The following is a 14738-nucleotide window of genomic DNA, read 5'->3' on the forward strand; positions in this document are numbered from 1 at the left end:
ATACAATTCAATCTCATTAACACGTTTTCAGCTCACGACCTAAATCGACTAAATTTAGCTCTGCTGAGGGATCCAGACTCAATAAAACATACTATTCGTCTTCTATAGCTCAGACAGGAGAGCAGAAGCGTGACCCACTTTAGGTTCGAGGTACTGCGGTGGTTCAGTTTGTAGGTTTAGTTAAGGTTTATCTTAGTCAACAGTTAAAGGAGCAGTCCAACATTTACACACAACAGGTCCAGCTCACCTCAGCGATACACACAGGATCCTGCGGGCCACAGCGGATGAAGTAAAACTCCCCGAGCCTCCACACCTGGACGGGACCATCGGGCTGGGTTTGGCTGCCCACCGACTTGTAGAAGGCGTAGCTGCCTCGCTGGCAGGAGGGAGCACCCAACCACTGAGGGAGACAGCAGAGGAGGAAGGGTTAAACAGGCACCCATTATATTTTCACTGTTTGCGTTGGCTTTCAAGAAGCTGTGCACATCAAAAACAGACCTGAGTTTGACTTCTAGCAACCAGAGACAAAAACATATGGAGATAAGTTAAAACAACATTTTATAGGAGGCTGTAGGAGGAACAGAGAAAATCTAGTCCAAAAATCTCAAACATTTCTAATAACCCAATTTATTACTAAAAAAACCTAAAACAAACCATTTTTAAAGGGTAATTCTGGTATTTTTTACACCCATTTTTACATATTTTTGGGTCTATATGACTAAAAAGTACAAAACGTTTTGGAATTGCTTCAGGCAGCAGCAGCTGCAAAACGTGCCGTAATGGCTGCATCGGGACAAAAACTACTTTGCCTAAAAGTTCTTGTTTTCCGCACTAACGGCTACGATTATATTTCTAAGTGTCTGACAACCTTACAGAGAGTATCCATACAGAGATAGATGTTTTTGTTAAAGAGGAAGATGATTTTTTAAACCAGAAACAGCCGTTGTATCGCTCTCTTCAAAGTGACCAGACTCCATTGACAAAAACAGTAATTTAACCTTGCAGAACACAGGAGCTGCTGGTCTACAGCTGCGTCCATCAGTTAGTTTGTTTGAAAAGTTGTGTGACCTGGGTGTTCTGAAAGGTTCAGTTCCAATCCAACACTATATTTGTGTTATAACAAGAATAAAAACGCCCAAACCATCGAGGTAACTGTAGACTAGCAACTCCCTTGTGCTGCAAGACTAAATTCTTGTTTTTATCAATGGAGTCTGGTGGCTTTGAAGAGAACGATGTAACAGCTGATTCTGGTTAAAAAAAGGGTTCTTCCTCTTTAACAAAAGGTCTATCTCTGTAGGGATCCTTTCTGTAATGTTGTTAAACACTTAGAATAACAATCTGAGCCTGTCAGTGACAAAACAAGAACTTTTAGTGGACATACTTTTTACAGCCATTACAGCCGGTTACGATGCTGCTGGCCGGAGCGTTGTTGTACCTACTTTTTGTATATCAGTCCTGAAATATGTTAGCAACATTACATAGAGGATCCCTACAGAGATAGACCTTGTGTTAAAGAGGAAGATGATTTTTAATGAAAAAACTCTCTGCAAAGCCACCAAACTCCACTAAAAAAATCACTAATTTGACCTCACACAGTATGGGAGCTGCTGGTCAACCTCTGCCTTATTCAGTCAGCTGGTTTGTGTTATTGTGTGAGTTCAGATCCAACACAAAATTTGTATAACACATAATACAACTAACCAATGGAGGTAGTTCTATTGTTTAAACTGATCTAAAATAAAGACAGAAATAGCTATAGCAGGAGTTACATAACATTAAGGCTTTACAGAATTTAGGAGTATTTGAAGATCCTCAAACAAACATCAAAATAAGCACAAATATCAGTAGGTACTGTGTTTCTGTTGCAGATTAAACTATCAGAACACCTTTGTTCTCTGCTCAGAGATCTTAAATACTAAAATATGCTCAGAGTTTAAATCACTTTTGGAGCGTTCAGGAATAATTTGTTCCTTTTCTGACACTCTGAATTGTTTGGATCAAAATGTTTTGTGTTCATTTGTACTTTCAATTTCATTTACTGACTTGCAGAATCTTTGAGCTTAGGTTGTTCAGATTCTAGAGAGAAGAAGCACTTTAAAAATACTCCACGATTTTACATCATAATGAGCAAAACAATAAACTTAGACACTAATTCACCATTTCTGTTAAGGAAGAAAAACATTCCTTAAAAGTTCCTTATTTATTATTTCATGCACTTGAAAAGGAAAACACCTCAGAGATAAAGAAAATCTAAATGCCGGTGTCGCAGTGTCCTCTCTGGGTGTGTTGAAGCCACAGATCTCGCAGAGGCATTTAAGCCTGATCATAAAGCTGCAGCACCTTTCATGAGGCAGCTTTTTCTCATGTATAACCAGCTTTCAGAGCAGGACATTGTAATAGATTAAACAACCTGGAGAGGAAATGTTAAACATTAACGCCTCACACTGTGTGGCAGCACAGAGGCATATCTGTAGACACTGATAGTCACCCAAAATATAACCAGATATTTTCAACTGGCTGAAAGTGATGCAGCTTTTAGCTCCAAATATAGAAACGCCTGCTCTTACACACTAACACATTATGATGGTGGAAGCCTGACACCAAGACGAGTATAAACCTGTGTGATCTCAATCAGCTGAAAGTTTCACAATTCTTCTTCAGGTTCTAAAACTAATAAAATATCAGCCAACTCTGCAGAACAGCAGCCAACTTCCTGTTAATGTGAAGAGCACAGTGGTCGCACTTCCTGTTTCTCTGATTTCAAAACGTATCCTCCTCTGTTAAATACACAAACAAATCAACAGTTTAAAGGGTGAATTGATTTCTGCCGTTTCACTTTTACTTTCACCTGGCCGAACTGGGAGGATCAGCGCTGCATGACTACCAGGAAACCATCATAAAATCATCAGCTCCAGTTAATCATTCAGTATCTGTAACGGATCCCCGAGGATGACATGACCATAACTTTGAATTACTTCAAACGTCCGAAATGTGATGAAACATCTCAGGCATCAGACATGTGATAGAAATAAACGTTGCATTGTGCCCTCTGCTTTAATGTTTGTGTTGTACAATGTCAGATATGAGATATTATGTGCATGCTGTGGCAGAGTCATGGTGACATTTGCACAATGCACACATACCAGCAGAATGTCGGGCAGAGCTGCAGCGATTAATCGATTGGTAGATTATTGTTTCAGTGGTTTTACAGGCAAATACGTCAAACATGTCTCTGTTCCAGCTTCTACGTGAAACTCCTGTTTGTCAGTTTGTAAATGAAAAGTCTGTTGGTTTAAAAAGAAGCTCAAACAAGAACTCACTTCAGGCTCTGAGAAACAGTGATGTACATTTTAGTACAACTTCCTGACTGAACGAATAACTTCATTAATAGCAAAATAATTATTAATCAATTACAAAAATAATCTTTATCTGCAGTCATAGAAGTGTTTAAGATGTTCCTTCTTGCCTGCTTTCAGGGGGTGAATGCACCCTGCTTAAATGAAGGTTTCAATATTAAATTTATGTTGGTGGCAGCTAATTTGCACTGAATGTCACAAAGTGGTAACTTCCTGTAAGTGTTTCAAAGTAAAAGCCAGAACTACATCCTCTCTGGTTCAAGACTTTTACTTTGAAATAGCAAGGAAGCAGCTACTCGGCAAGAGTTTTGTCTTGGTGACGTGAAGTAATAAAGTTGTTTCATTCGATTAGAAAAAAACTGCTGTTGATTTTAATTCTGATTTAGGTTTTCAATCAGTCTTAATTGTTTGCAGGAATTGTGATAATTGTTTTAAGTCTTTTTCTTCTTCTGTGATAGTGAACAGATGATCTATGAACCTGTTATTGTTTAATGTTTCTGAACATTTCAGATGGTTTGATTTTTAAAAGGGAAAACACCACAAAATCTCTGGTTCCAGCTTCTAAAACCTTCATATTTTCTGGATTAGATTCTTCTGTGACAGTAAACTGAACATTACTAGATTACGATAAAACAAGACAAGCGATCTGAAGACGTCACTTTGGGCTCAGACATTTTTCAGGATTGACACAACCACATTTTTGTCTCACAGGTTTAATAACGCACATATATCTTCTGTATATTTTACTTTTTTTTGTCGACACATAAAACTTCCAGCCGTCTGACAGACGAAGCAACAGATGGATTATCTGAGAAAACAACAATAAATCAATCCTGCTAATAATGTTCTGCAGCCATAAAGTGAGGCTCCTGTGCCTCAGTGTAAGCAACTACAAATTCAACTCTTAAAATAAACTACTTTAAAATGTCAAATATTTAGTGACTAAGTGAGTAAATAAACTCTGTATAGTTTTTCCAGCTGTCACTCTGTAACAGCAGTTTCCTCTTTTTGTCCCCAAAATGGCGCCTGTGCTGTTTGGCATCAATGAGTCTGTCACTGAGTTTATCTTTATTTAATCTTGAGCTGAGTTTACGCCGAGCTTCCTGTGTGTTTACACTCTGGATGTGTTGAGGAGCACTTGATCCGTCTTACCACACAGGCAGCTAACACTGTGTTTGTGGGTGTTTACACGGAGCGGGCGATAAATTAAGCGCACCTCGAGTGGCTTCATACATCTGTAAGTTAATACTGTTCCTGCTGCTGCTGCCGGGGGAACAAACCTCCAGCTTTGATTTCACTGTTTTGTGAGAGGCAGTTTGAGGAGCCCCGGGCCTGAGACACACGGGCGAGGTGAGCTCAAACATCAAACCAAACACACCTGAGAAATGAGGCAGTTTTTGTAATTCAACGGGATAAGATACAGTTTATATCTTATAATGTTTAAGTTTGTGTCATTAAAGATAATCTGTATCTGTCAGGAGGATGATGAGCAGCCATTTTGGATCCTGAGCCACAGTTTCAGTCAGCCTATATTGTTCACAGATAACTACAAAATCCAGGTGTGTCAGTCCAGTCCTCTGAGAGTTTTGGTTAAAAAAAAAAACTAAGATATACATCAAAAGAAAGGGATACTAAAATATCACCACCTTGTTACATATTAAGATAACTTAAGAAATGTGTCAGGCACATCTGTCTCCCTTTTCAAAGCATTTAGCCTCCGAAACAACGACACACACACACCTCAGTACACACACGTGTGGCTAAAGTTTCAGTTCCATTTTTTGGGCTTTAGGTAAAGTTAGATGTTAAAGGTTCAGGTGGAGTTTTACAAACATGTGCTATTTGTTTCTTGCATAAGGAAACAAATACAGAAACAAAAATCTGCATCTCAAACGCCAACACAAAAAAGACTTAATCTTAAAAAGTTTTGTCTTTAAAAAGAAGAAAGATATGAACAGTTACCTGTGATAGAAGGCAGAAAGAAAGCAGCAGATACAGATGAGGCCAGCACGAGAGGGTTTCTGAAAATGATGAATTTCTTCAGCTCTAATTTGGTCAAATATATTTTGTATTTGCTCTTCAGATCAGACAGAATATTACAATATCTAAAGTGTTACGAAGGTCTAGAGGATGCATGATGGGTAATGTCAGAAAACATGAACACATTAAACAGGTAAGGCTGATGTTACACTTTCTTATTCTCTAAAAAAAAAGTCTCAATCATTTCCTGAAACAGCTGCTCATTCTAGTTCTTCTTAAAACAAATTGGAAGAAATAGTGCATTTGTTTGGGACTATTTTCAGCGGCGGATTAATCCACATTCAATGCCATAAAACGAGTATAGTGTGTCTCAGTTCCGTACAGAGGAAGAAGATATATCAGCTTTTTAAAACACACAGTGTGTTGATCTTACAGACTTCCTTTATGGGGACATCTTAATGGATTTTTAAGTTAACATTGATCTAAAGCTGCAGGTCTGAGCGGCATGACGCTGCAGTTTTTAAAGAAAACTGCTGCTGCTGTTTTCTGATATTGAATCCATCAATGAGCTCGGCTCCTCTGTGATCGTCTGTTTGGAGTAAGAGCAGAGAAAATACTGAATTACAGCCTGACGTGAAACACAACACTCCGCTCCACAGCTGCAACACACGAGCTGAAAATGAGCCCAAAAAATGAAGAAATATGTGAAACAACTGTGACACAAATTCAGCCTGAAATGAGGCAGTCATTAATTTAGCCCATCATCATCTATCTGCTCCTAACAATTCATCTAATGATGAAAATCTGCTCGTTCACTGAATATTAAATGTCCTCTAGTTTCTTGCTTTGCTTAACATTTTAGGTAGTAATGATTAACTGCTTTACTTGACTTTAAGAGCTCATTTATTGCCAAATATTTTAAATAATAAATTCACTGTTTAAGTCATTTGTTAAGGCAAAATGGCAAACACTCTCTGGTACCTGAGAACTGCCACGATCCCACATAATAAGACATTTAAAACTGCTAATAGTAATTGTTATTCTTAATCATTTTCTAATTTTACCAGCCACTTAAAATATTTTGTTTTTTCATTAGTTTCTTATCGCCGTTTAGATATTTTGCCAGTATTTGGTTGGCCCTTATTTTGTGCCCTGAGAGACAATGAAACCGCTAATTATTTCCTACAAAAATAAAATCGATTTGTGGTCAAAATATTCTGAAAACTGCTCGTTAAAAGTTCCCAAATTGAAGTCCTTGAATGTCTTGTTTTGTCAGAACCGTCATAACACTTGGAGATTTACATTATTTTAATATGAAACACAGACAAGCAGCACGTTTTAGGAGCTGCAGCCAGAGAATATTTTACGTTTTTGCTTTAAAAAGGACTCAAATGATTGATGGATTATGAAAACTGTTGCTGTTTTAGCCTCTTGTACAAACGCAAACGTCTTAAAAAGGTCAATAAAACTTTTTTTAAATGTCTTAAAAAAGGTACAAATGTTTCTGAACTTCATTTCCTACTAACCATTTTGACATGTTGGAAATGATGACATCATCATCACCCCATTCGCACATGCTCATTGTTGCTTTTGTAATGAGCATGCGCCTGAAACAACAACAACAATGGCTGCTGGTTTGTTTACGTTTGGTAAGAAATGCTACGTCTTGTTACAAGTTATCAAACATCTATTAATAAACAATAATTATCTACTATAGTTAAGTGTTCTTGGTTACTACCTGAGAAAGAAAACAAACTTCCTGCACGCGCTCAGAAAGTTTGTCTCTATTTGAAGTATCCTAACTTTATCGCCCCCTATTGGCGCGGCATGCCTGGTGTGCATTTGGAATAGTTTTCCATCCGCGTGTTGGTAGAGAAATGTAGTTTAAATAAAAAACAAAGGTTGTGTGGATGAAATGTGTCTTTAAAATTGAGAGGGAAAACATCTGTTGTTCTACAATAAATATATATTATATATATTTACAGCAGATATAATCATCTGCTTCATCTTTAATAAAGGTTTTAAAGGGCTGTGGATAATTATTACTATCAGGATTGTTTCATCTACAGGTTGTCTTTTTAAGGATTATTATGTTTATGAAATATTAAAAGAAAACTCCCAAATGTGACGTCATGAAACATATATTTCCACCACAGACAAAGAGAAGCCGTGAATCTTCACATGTGAGGAGGAAAATTATGAAACTATTAATCAAAATGGCTGCCATTAAATTATCTTTCAATATACTAATAAATAAATCATTTAATGAGGCACAGCCGAACAGCTTTATGTGCCTGATTGATTCATTTATTTCCGTATTAAGTGAATTAAAGTAAAGCCGGCAGAGGTCACATTCACCCAGCTTATTATGCTCATGAATTAAAAGGCCTCGTGTATTTAAGCTGAGGGTGCGGCCGGCCGTGCAGCTGCTTTTCATTTACTGCTGATAGATGTGACATGAAGATTCACTAAATAAATCTCATATATATTCTGTATTTCTTCTTGTTTCTGTGGCAGAAAAATCCTTTGATTCCTGCTTTTCTGAATCAGCCTCCCTGCAGCAGCCGCTCTGTCTGCTGCTGCTGCTGCTGCTGCTGCCGCCTAAATGCAGAATATTCTCAAATTCTCACTCCTGTGTTGATCATCCACATCCCCCACCCCACCCAGCACACCCTCCCCCACCCAATACCCATAACCCACCACAGGCACCCTCCCCTCCCTGCTTCCCCCGCCTCCCTCCAACCCCCACCTCGCTGTAGCTCTGCAGACCAGCTGCAGCAGGCCCAGGATCAATTTTTAGACAGATACCGAATAAATGTCACAGCAACAAATATACATATCAGCTCTCAACAGCAGCCATATTAATACCATTATAATTAAAAGAAGCCTCTATGTAAGATAATGCAGTGACATAATGTTGAACTACGTCACTGAGGAGTATCAGACACAATCTGTAAAAAGGCCCTGCGGGAAAACTCATGAAAAACAACACGAAGCCGAACGAGTTCACCGTCACTCAGACACCTTGTGCAGCCTTATATAGTATTTGAATGAATATCATAGTGATGAGAGAATACCACTTATACAGACAAGGTCGCTGCTGAATGTCAAACACACTCGATATCCTGCTATAGGAGCTGAAATTATAAAACCACAAGAGATTAAATCAAACAGAGTCCCAGTGGGGGAATTACAGGAACATTAAGCTGACGTAATGAGAATAAAACACATTTAGGGGCGCTATAGGATTAAATAATCATTAAATATTCATTATAAATGTACTATTGTTCCCCTGGGGTAAGATATAACTGATATAAAGTGAAAAAAATGATCTTGTAAGATAAACTAGCCCACAAATAGTCTAAAAAATGTCATAGGAGACACAGAGACACAAATAGCTGCGTCTATAAATATAATATTATACTCAAACAGGAGTGAAAACTATATTAAGATTGCTTAAATCACCATAAAGGAAGTATTGGCCTCTTTAGGATTGTTTAGGGAGTATTATTAAGATAAATAACAACAGATGAAGACTCTACGGTTTGAAATGAGTCCACAGTGGAATATTAGAGATGTTTTTAAGGGTTATTAAAGTGGAGGAATATAATTAAATTAAAGAATACAATAGTATTGAGTACTGAATAAGAAGTAACTACCCCTTCAGGAGTAATATTGGAATATTTATTAGCGTATAAACTGAATTTAAGAGAAATTCTGGTATTTTTATAACACATTTTTACATATTTCGAGATCTGAATGACAAAAAGGAGGTACAAAGATGCTTCAGCCGTCAGCAACAACACAGGCTGTAATGTCTGTGCTTGTTTTTGTCACTAACAGGCTCTAATTGTTATTGCAGGTGTCAACATTACAGAAAAGATCCCAACAGAGATTGACCTTTTTGTTTAAGTGTTAGATGCTTTTTTTTAAACCAGAAACAGTCGTTACATCGCTCTCTTTAAAGCCACCAGACTCCATTAACAAAAACGGTATTTTAGCCTTGCAGCACTGGGAGTTGCTGATCTACCTCTGCCTGAATGTTTTGGGGGGGGGGGGTTGTGATTGGTGTTACACAAATATAATGTTGGATTCAAACTAAACCTTTCACAAAACCTGAGTCAAACACTATTTCACACCAAAACTTACTGACGGGCACAGCTGTAGACCAGCAACTCCTGTGTTCTGGAAGGTAAAATCACTGTTTTTGTCAATGGAGTCTGGTGGCTTTGAAGAGATCGGTGTAACAGCTGATTCTGGTTAAAAATAGCATATTCCTCTTTAACAGAAATGTCTATATCTGAAGGGATCCGTTCTGTAATGTTGAAAAGACACTTAGAATAACAGTCTGAGTCAGTCAGTGGAGAAACAAGAACTTGTAGTGGACTTACATGAAGCATGTGCAGCCTTTACAGCCTGTTTCACTGCTGCCAGCTGAAACAATCTATTGAAGCAATTCCAAAACTTTTGTACCTAATTAGTTAAGTAAACCCAAACATATGTTAAAATAGGGCCCAGGTTTACAAACATCAGAATTTCCTTTTAGTATTTGAGTTGAATAAAGACGCAGGCAGAGTAAGATAAAGTTAGACTCAGTATGGAGCTCAACAGACACAATCTTATCTACTGTGTAAATATTGCAGCAATATATTCAAGGAAATGGGTCCCTGTAGGGATATTACAAGGGAAAGTATAGCACGAACGTTTTAGCATTTTTATGGGATTATTTAACAATTATTTATAAGAATATGAGAAATACAAGGCCAGATAAAACATGTTTTTACCCAGTAGGAGGAATGCCAGCTAGTCAAGGAACTTAACAGTGATATTATACACTTGTATTATACTTAAGACACGATAAAGATAGTTTGGGGCAAGTTTGAGCACAATAGAAGTATAAAACATGCTAACCAATACAAATATTAAACATCTATGTCAGTATAAACCTCAAAAGACACAGGTTAAGCCCCACTAGATATATTATTGATGTGTTTAAAGTCATATTATAATAATATATTAGGAATAAGACCATAAAGTTGAATAAAGAAAGACTGAATCACTATTAAGCTGCTAAGGTCCAATATTAGTTGTGAAATGTATATTATTAGACATAGTTTATTAATATTATAGTATTATAATAGGAAAAATAATATTATAGAGATAGACAGGGTCTCCCTCTTTAAGCAATTATAAGTTTATAGGAGTATTTACACTACATACATGAATATTTTAAAGAAGTCAACGCAACTAAATACTATAGACACAATAGTCCCTTTATTATTAGGCCTATAGATATATATATATATATGAGTATTAGCTAGCCTGTAAGGACTATTATACTCCATGTGATGCACGAAGGAATATATTCAGCCCAATTGACAAAACACTATTCATTAGTATGATAGGATTTAATATTAGAGGAGGTAAGAGCAAGAAATGGAGAGAAGATAAATGAGCTCTACAGACCCAGTGTGAACCATAATGAGATTATCACAGATATATTTGAGGAATATGAAAGTAATGATAAAATGAACTGATAAAGTCTTTCAAATCATAGAATCAGACTGAGAGACTCTCGCAGACCAAGTTTGGGCTATTAAAGGAAACAACTCACAAAGTTAGATCAGATTGCAACAGGTCACACTGAAGCATTTTGAGCAACTCTGTTTGAAAAATGATTAACTGATTATCAAACGGTCAGCTGATCTCCAAAATGATTGGAGCCATATGTCGGTATGTGAAGCAAGACGAGCAAGAAAAACAATAAGTCAAGAAATGTACTTTTTCCCTGATAACATTTAGCTCATGACTTAGATAGATAGATAGATAGATCGATAGATAGATAGATAGATAGAGTTATGACCAAATCATTCTGACATATTTGTTTTAAGAAATGACATATCGATCAACGTTTTTGCTGATTTATTTGCTCCATCCATCAACTAATTGAATGATCCTTTCAGCGCCTGCTAATTGTAGATAAACAAGCAAGAAAAAGACAACAAAAAACTTCACTTGTACACTCACGTCTGACAAGCAAGAACTTAAGAATTTGGTTGTTTTTTGCTTAAATAATTACATTAAAAATGACCCATTTTTTTCTACTTATTGATAAATGTATTCGTACTTTTTTGTAGTTATCTGAAGATTGAAGAAGAACAAATAGGGAAACAAAAGCAATAAAGTAAGACAGATGTACAATATAAGCTCACATTTAACATGTTAGAACCAAAGAATTTGCTTTAAAAAATAATGTTGCTAAACTTTTTGATCGATTGATACTTTAATCATTGGATACAGATGTAAAAGCAGCAACATCTGCAAAAGCTACAAGAAATGACCACATTTCATGAGCTCATATAATCATTGTGATAGAATACAATAGATGGCTAGTTAGCTACAGCTAATAGCTAAAGAGTGAAAGCAGGAAACTGAGGAAAAACAGCAAACAAAGTGAGATCAATTCTCTTAAAAGGTATAGTTTCAGCCTCAGGATTTATAACATACACATATTTAACTTAACTACAATGTGACTATAACACAAGTACTACCATCAGGTGAGTAAAGAGTATCATAAACATACTATTAAATACTATAGGAGTGTTACATGAACATGAGAGAGCAGCCTGGGGGAGGGCCAGCTGAAACAGAGCTGCTGCTGCTGCTTGGACAGCCTAGTGGTGGAACCGAGGCAGGAAAATAAAAGCCACATAATATAATCTGAGCAGAGAGAGAGGCAGCCCACTGTCTAAAATGTGAACACACACACACACATACACACACTCACACAAGAATTTAAGATGGAAACCCTTAATCTGCACCCTGCCTACGTCAGTTCTCGTGATATTTCTGGGAATAATGCAGTGAGATTCTTTTTTACACAGTTTCAGTAGAAGAAAGGAAGAGGGGGTAAAAAAAAACATCTGATAAATATTAATAAAAAAATGCCTCCTGAATTAAACAATGATAAATAAATAAATACAATCCAAGCTCACACAGGCTACAGTATTGACCTTGGCTATATCCTGTTATTGAAAAAGCTCACAAGTTCACCACTGCAATAAATTAATATTTAAACAATGATATCATAAAAATACACAACCACCACTGGAATATTAAACACATGTAAGGCCACACATGAAGGATTCTATCAAAAAAAAGACTTTTATGTCGATAAAAGCCCATATTGAACCTTAAAACCAGTGTCCTCTAAATATTTCCTGCTGTTATTCTGTTTTTTTATCTTACACAACCACCACTGTGATATTAGCTCTAAACCAGTCACATATGAAGCATTCTGTCAAAATAAAAGTATTTTATTTCGATTACATATAACCCTCAAAGCTGTGTGTCCTCTGGATATTTCCTGCTGTTTTTTTTCTTTTTTCAAAATCCTCGCTATGTCAAGTACAAAAACTCCATATTTCCCCCTTCAAAACACACACAATATTAACATTCCTCCTTAAACTGTGGCAATTACGCCGGAGACAAAATGTCGGGAGGGATTTGATAATAATATCAATATGCTTCCGATTAAAACACAACACTACTGCTGCTCCACCTAGTCCCTGTCGACAAAAAATATTTCAATCTTTAATATCGCGTCTGTGTTGAAATTAAATCCGAGAAATGACCACAAAAAAATGTCGAATCAACGTCTCGCCGCAGCACAAAAGTTTCCTGATATTTTTCAGACAGAAAATTTAATTTTATTTCGCTAATGTGTCGTTAGTGTGGGTGGGGGTTGGTAGCCAGAGGAGAAGCTGAGACTGTCGACACGACACACAAAGAAATTAATCATTAACACGGCGAAAATATCAGAAATATTAAACTGGAATTTAACGGCTGAGTCTGCGATATCAAACGAGGCGATAGCTCGGTGTCAGAGCCGATTGTTTCCCCGTAAAAATACAAATATCAGCGGTTTATTTTCCACCACTGCAGGAAAAAAAAAGTTGAGCCTGGTTGAATAAAGTTGTAATTGCAGTCAGAGCAACTCTCCCTGCTGCTGCTGCTTCGGGTTTGGTTGATATGAGAAAACAATCAATACGACATTCAAACTAAATGAAATAAAACGCCGAATTTGAGCTTCAATCCACAGCGACACACGGTTAAAATATTCCCCACATCAACAGGTCTGAAACCCCGCCAGCTGTACGTGACAGAAATCGACATTTATTTGGAAATTATATCGGCTTTACCTGTATTGCATTGTGCTCCATTGCAGTCCTGCATTCCCTCTCTGAGGCCCCTCTCCGGTTACACCGCCGGGACTCGCCGTCACACAAACAAACGCACCGGAGAAAAAAAAAAGGCTGCTCTTTTTATTTTTTTTATTATTTTTTTTATGTGAGTGTGGAAGTGGGACAGGATCTAGGTGTGGCCAAAGTTTGCCACAGAGTACAACTTAATGTTAAAGTCACAGTGAAACGGCAGTTGAAGCATCTTTAGCTTCAGCCATGTGACGTACTTCCGGGTGACACGGAATTTGTGGGTGGAGTTTACGTACGACGGGGGGTTTTAAATCAAATCCCACAAAAATCTTTCAATTGTGGATAAAGTGGCAGCAGTTTGGTGAATATCAGTGCTGGATTAAGTATTAAGATTTTCCAATAAATGTACATATACCAGACTGTGGAAAAAAACTGCCTCCACTGAAAATAATACTTGACTGAAAGTATTTTAAAATAATCAGGAAATGAAGTATTTAAAGAAGCAGCATTTCCCATTTGCTGTTGCAGTTTGTTGAGGTGGAGCTAATTTTGAACTATTTTGTACAGGACAACAACTAATGAAGTTTATATTCTGATTATTTTCTTCATTAATCAATCGATAGTTTAATATTTGAAAATAGAGATGATGATCATGTATTGTCCAACCAACAAAGCAAACCTGTAAATGATTACTAATAGATTAAAATGATTCAAATCAAAATTGACGTAATCCTTTCAGCTGTACTTCTTTGAACTGTTGGGCAGTTAATTAATAACAAAACATCCTATTTATGTGCTTTGTGTCCTAAAATCTTCATTTGTAAAGCAACAAAGCTTTCAAATAAGTTGAAAAGAGTTAAAAGTTGAATATGTTCCACGTCAAAGTAGCAAAAAACGATAATACTCAAGTGCAATACAAGACTTGGAAAAGTCATGTATCAACAAATAAGAAACGCAACAACATGAAAAATGTGACTTAAATATATGAGAAATTTGGGCAATTTTTTTTTGCGTGTGGGCGTGTGGAGCAGCAGCACACAGAAAGTAGCTCTGCATTTGTGGTGAATTAGTCACTCCATAAGGCACTGCATCGTGTTTTCTTCAGCCGAGGAGAACCGAGGTTGCATTCCACTAATAATAATAACTAATAAATAAAGCCAATATTAAAGTGCCAGAAACTGCAAATTGT

The 14738-nt window shown here is 36.9% G+C and overlaps 1 protein-coding gene across 1 annotated transcript in view; it reads right to left on the minus strand.

Annotated features, from left to right (window-relative positions):
• The window catches only part of LOC138599597 (AT-rich interactive domain-containing protein 5B), a 28702-nt gene extending 14930 nt beyond the window's left edge, over positions 1–13772 (minus strand). The window contains exons 1-2 of the mRNA XM_069671342.1: positions 13538–13772; positions 248–400 (exon numbers count right to left, since the gene is read on the minus strand). Coding sequence (XP_069527443.1) covers positions 248–400; positions 13538–13558 — 174 coding nt within the window. The 5' untranslated portion in view covers positions 13559–13772. The remainder of the gene's footprint in view (positions 1–247; positions 401–13537) is intronic.
• Positions 13773–14738: the final 966 nt, after the last annotated feature.

Source organism: Semicossyphus pulcher, unplaced genomic scaffold, assembly GCF_022749685.1.
Source record: "Semicossyphus pulcher isolate SPU_LCO1_2020_fin unplaced genomic scaffold, fSemPul1.0.p SCAF_10, whole genome shotgun sequence".
Taxonomy (NCBI): Eukaryota; Metazoa; Chordata; class Actinopteri; order Labriformes; family Labridae; genus Semicossyphus; species Semicossyphus pulcher.